Genomic DNA, 4,420 nt, shown 5'->3' on the forward strand with positions numbered 1-4,420 from the left:
GCATTGTCACTGATGTCGGCCATTATGGTTTTTTAATAGATGTATAGTAATCAATGATTAAAATTTAAAGCAATTGTTTGTAAATAGGTATGCAACACATCGTACCCTTCAGCATAAGAAATTGCTGATACTAACTTTCATTTACGTAATACTACTCTACCCTGTGCTGACAGCACTCATAATTTCTTTTATATATAATATTCATTAGGTGTTTTTTAGTTTATGGGATAGAAAAAACAACGGTTCAACTGAATCAGTGCTGCTAAATGATAACAATGATCGTATTAAACCTCGAAGAAACAATTTTGGCTTCGTTTCCAGGAACAAGAATGACTTAGGGGAATCACAAAATTCGCTATTTTTTTTTAAAGATGAAAATGTACATCGTAATAAGAGGAAAACAAACCACAATATTAATAAGGCAACGCAACAGTATGATACTTCAAAACAGTTATTTAATAAAGTTCGTTATCGTAGCGATGTAGAAAAAGTGAGAGCCCTTTCAAGATCAGAAGTTCTCTCCTCGAGATGGATGAAAAATGGCGATAATAACCAACAACATTTGCCGCAGATTTGTTCTGCTTCTGTTTTGTCAGCGAGATTTCCTGTTAAAAAAACAGTTGTTGTCGAGAAAAAAGTTGAAAGTGGCCATTCACTTATTTTACCTCCTATTAAAAACAATCGCGAAAGCCGGGTATTCCCCAACGATATACTTCCCGTTGTGAATGGAATTAGATCGACCAAAAAACGCTATTCAAGTACTTTAAATAATAATCAATACAAATCTGTGAGATTGAGGGATGCCAGAAGAAAAAGCGACAACAGTTGGCTATAATTATGTACTAAACATTAACATGTATCTATTTATTTATTGTAAACGGGTAGTTATTAAATACTCTAAAATTAATAGTGAAAAATTGGAGTTAGATAATGTGTTGAAACATAACATAATATATACCTTTTAATGCATATTATGTATGTCCTGTATATGATGTAATAATTTTATTTTTAATATGAGAAGTAAAGCAGAAACTTATACTATAATAAATAACTTCTAATTGCATAAACTGAATACTAAACCGTATTTAAGTATAAAAAGATAAGTGACAAAGTACAAAACTTGACAGCTCAGCTGTCGATGTAACACTTCCGTTTATGATACTGGCGGCAAGTTTAATTCAAATAATTCTTTCATATTTGCTTTAAAGAAAAGTATAAAACATAAAAAAATGCATAGTTATTAAATAAAACATGTAAGGCTTATTACAGCATGTTATTGATAATAAATATTATAAAATGCAAATATTTTTCATCAAGCAGTAGATAGTTTTGAAATATTGTTAATGTAAAATAAAAAAGATTATAAGTAACTTATTCAAGATTAATGTAAATAATTCTCGAAAACATTACAGTTAAGTAATGCAATTCAATCGNTACCTTTAGCAAAGATAATATGCTACATTAACTGTTGCAGTTTTAATATTTAGATAAAAATTGTGTTTAGTTTCTTTTGTTTATGTTATTTATGTACTTTATAGTTATTCTCGATGTCGACCAGAATAAGATATTAACATAGGAAGTAAAACCGTAATTAGTTAAGAAAGCATTAAGAAAGCAAGCTGCCCTTAATTAGTTAACTAATCTTGTTCTACTATCTTTGTAAATCTGCCTTTTCCTGTATAGGAAATTCTATTGGATCTTTTTGATTCAAAACTAGAATCATTAAATTATTAAATCTTTCGAATAACAACTGTTACAACAGGCAAAACCAAGTTCTTTTTTAAAATAATTGAACAGAGGTAACATAGGTATAGTCATTTGTCAACTATCAGTCATAAAAGTAGTTGAATGGTAAAGCAAAATATAATAACTTAACTTATAGAAGCGGTTTGAGTTTTCATTCATTAAAATTTTATCAGTTTTTCAAAATTCTTACCATTACCAGGAGAAGCAAAGCTGACAACGTCACGAAACTCCTCTCTATATAATAATAGACNACAACGCCTAGCAATTTTTGATTCAAAAACTATCTTTTTCGATTACGCTAAAACTTATTTTAGACAGAACACGTCATTTGTTAAGATTTTATATCATACAAATTAAAACTGACTTAAACCACTGCAAAGAACAAAACTTTGCTCGTCCAAATTTAAAGTTTGATGAATTATTTCCTTCAATGTCACAAAAACACATACAAATTAAAAAACGAAAACTAGCCTGAACCATTGTAAAGAGCGAAATTTTGCGTACCCAAGTTTGAAAATTGGTTGAGATGCCGAAAATACGAATTATTTCCTTCGATTTCACAGAACACATTTTCATCAAAACACATGTCATTTTACTCCACCTTACTGATCATTAATCCGTAATTCAACCAGATAAAAATAAAGAAACCTGGTAATTAAGATTGTAATGGGATAAGCCATTCGTCCTAATTTGTATTATTTATTGATTGCTACACTAAATTATTTGTTACTTGGATATAGTAACACTATATACTCGCTTCAACAGTTTCAACTTGATCTTCTCGTGAAAATCTGCCAACCGAGAACTAAAGTTTCAATGGTTGTGTTTCAACTACTTTTTGAACGGGATTTTGTGTTGATGAGGGAGGTATTTAATGGAAAGCCCGCCAGAACAAATGCAGGAACCATTAACAGTAGTGGTTTTGTCGGACACCCAGTACACCTAAAATTACTGTCCGGTGCATCTCCAGTTTTGGGGAATGCAATATCCATATATTTTCTAAAAAAACTGTCATGCAAGTTCGCTCAGTGCCGGCTGTAAGAGAAGAGAGACCCGGTTACAAAATTTAAAGAGAGTTCATCTTAAGAAAGTGCTTCAAATAATTTTATTAAAAACAAAAAAAAATTGACAAGATTTGATATAGTAACTGCCCCCAAGCTGACGTAATGATGGGTTTGTTGGGCATTGGGAATATTTGTTTGAAGTATTGAAAATGGGGGGGGGGGCCAAATAATTNTTTCAAGTACTTATTCGTTTATTTTCCCACCATGAATATTTTACACTTGTTTTTTATTTTAACAGAATAGGTACCTATTTGCTATAGTTTTAACAACTTTATGTTTAATCAACGTGATCTGTAAAAAAGTTACTTTAGATCAAATTCAATCTACTTTGGTGGTAATTGATTCAAAAGAAATATAATAGGCTTGTGGAAGTAGATTAATTGAGATTTGTTAAGAAATAGTAGTAGTAAGAAATAGTAGTAAAACAGTAGTACGCACCCTTAATGTTATCGAAGACATCTTCAGCCATTACATGAAGTGACGTCTAAAACAACGCATATGTACAAAATAAAATGGCGAATATACATGGGGAACCCCCCCCCATCATCCATTATTCACAAAAACGAGAATATAAACAGAGGAAAAGTACACATTTTAATGAGACAGTGTTCATGAGAAATAATGCAATAATTCTGGCAATTCCTGAAAACTAGCATCGATGTTATTAATTACTGTTTGACTTAATTTCAACATAAATTCTACCCTGCAATCTGGACCCTGAAATTAAACGATACTTGGGTTAGTAAGTAGTTTTTACAAAGTATTCAGGGCATAACTGTCAATGTCTTTTGTTTCCTGTACACAAATGGGTTCTTAAACCGTTAATAAAAGAGACAATACCTTAACACAAGTTTTTCGCAACCAATCAATCAACAACGGCAATAATTGTTGAATTACATTAACCTCTATACGCTTAATGTATAGATAAATTCAAAACTAATTCGATTATCTACGGTAAAAAAAAATAGGTGTTAATTTGTTTTAATCTTTTTGCCATAATCAGAATGAAGCACAGAGTCGATTTTGTTTTTCCTAATATTTGCGATCAAAGAATGAAAATACGTTGCATATTTATAATAACAATATCCGCAGTGAATTAATAACAAATGCCGCATTGCATGCTGTGAAGAACAATTTCTACCCTATTACGTACTCATTGCATTACTGCATTTGAAATAAAAAATCGTTTTTAGCATGATGCTATCGTTTAGTTTTATGGTCATATAATAATATTACGAACGAACGAATGTGTTTTTCCTGAAGCGTGAAATTACCAACCCTTAAGTAAATAGGGAAAATGGCAAGAAATATCATTTCCATCCTAACGTTTTTAATTCTAAATTTACAAATAAAAATATTGATTGGTCGTCGTCCACAAATATGACAAGAGAAACAGTAAAAAATCCAATAAACTAGAAAGGGAATTTGTCTTAGTTACTACTAAATATTTTCCTTGTAGACGCACGTGTTTCCTCCAATGCTAATGTGAAAACAGGCACCCCTTTGTTTCTGCTATCTAAATACAAAATTATAATCACTTCTTTCTTTTTTATGCATTTACATAGTTTTTTTAACAAGTACGTAGAAGCAAAAACAGAATTTTAGGTTTA

At 30.7% G+C, this 4,420-nt stretch overlaps 1 protein-coding gene across 2 annotated transcripts in view; it reads left to right on the plus strand.

Moving 5' to 3' along the window:
- Positions 1 to 1,032, plus strand: part of LOC112904031 — a 2,296-nt gene extending 1,264 nt beyond the window's left edge. Inside the window, exons 2-3 of one of the 2 annotated variants that reach the window (XM_025973128.1) lie at positions 220 to 421; positions 478 to 636. In XM_025973128.1, coding sequence (XP_025828913.1) covers positions 220 to 421; positions 478 to 549 — 274 coding nt within the window. In that variant the 3' untranslated portion in view covers positions 550 to 636. Of the gene's footprint in view, positions 1 to 219 lie in introns of both variants that reach the window. The other variant, XM_025973127.1, reaches the window with a different exon arrangement.
- Positions 1,033 to 4,420: the final 3,388 nt, after the last annotated feature.

Source organism: Agrilus planipennis, unplaced genomic scaffold (genome assembly GCF_000699045.2).
Source record: "Agrilus planipennis isolate EAB-ADULT unplaced genomic scaffold, Apla_2.0 scaffold83, whole genome shotgun sequence".
Taxonomy (NCBI): domain Eukaryota; kingdom Metazoa; phylum Arthropoda; class Insecta; order Coleoptera; family Buprestidae; genus Agrilus; species Agrilus planipennis.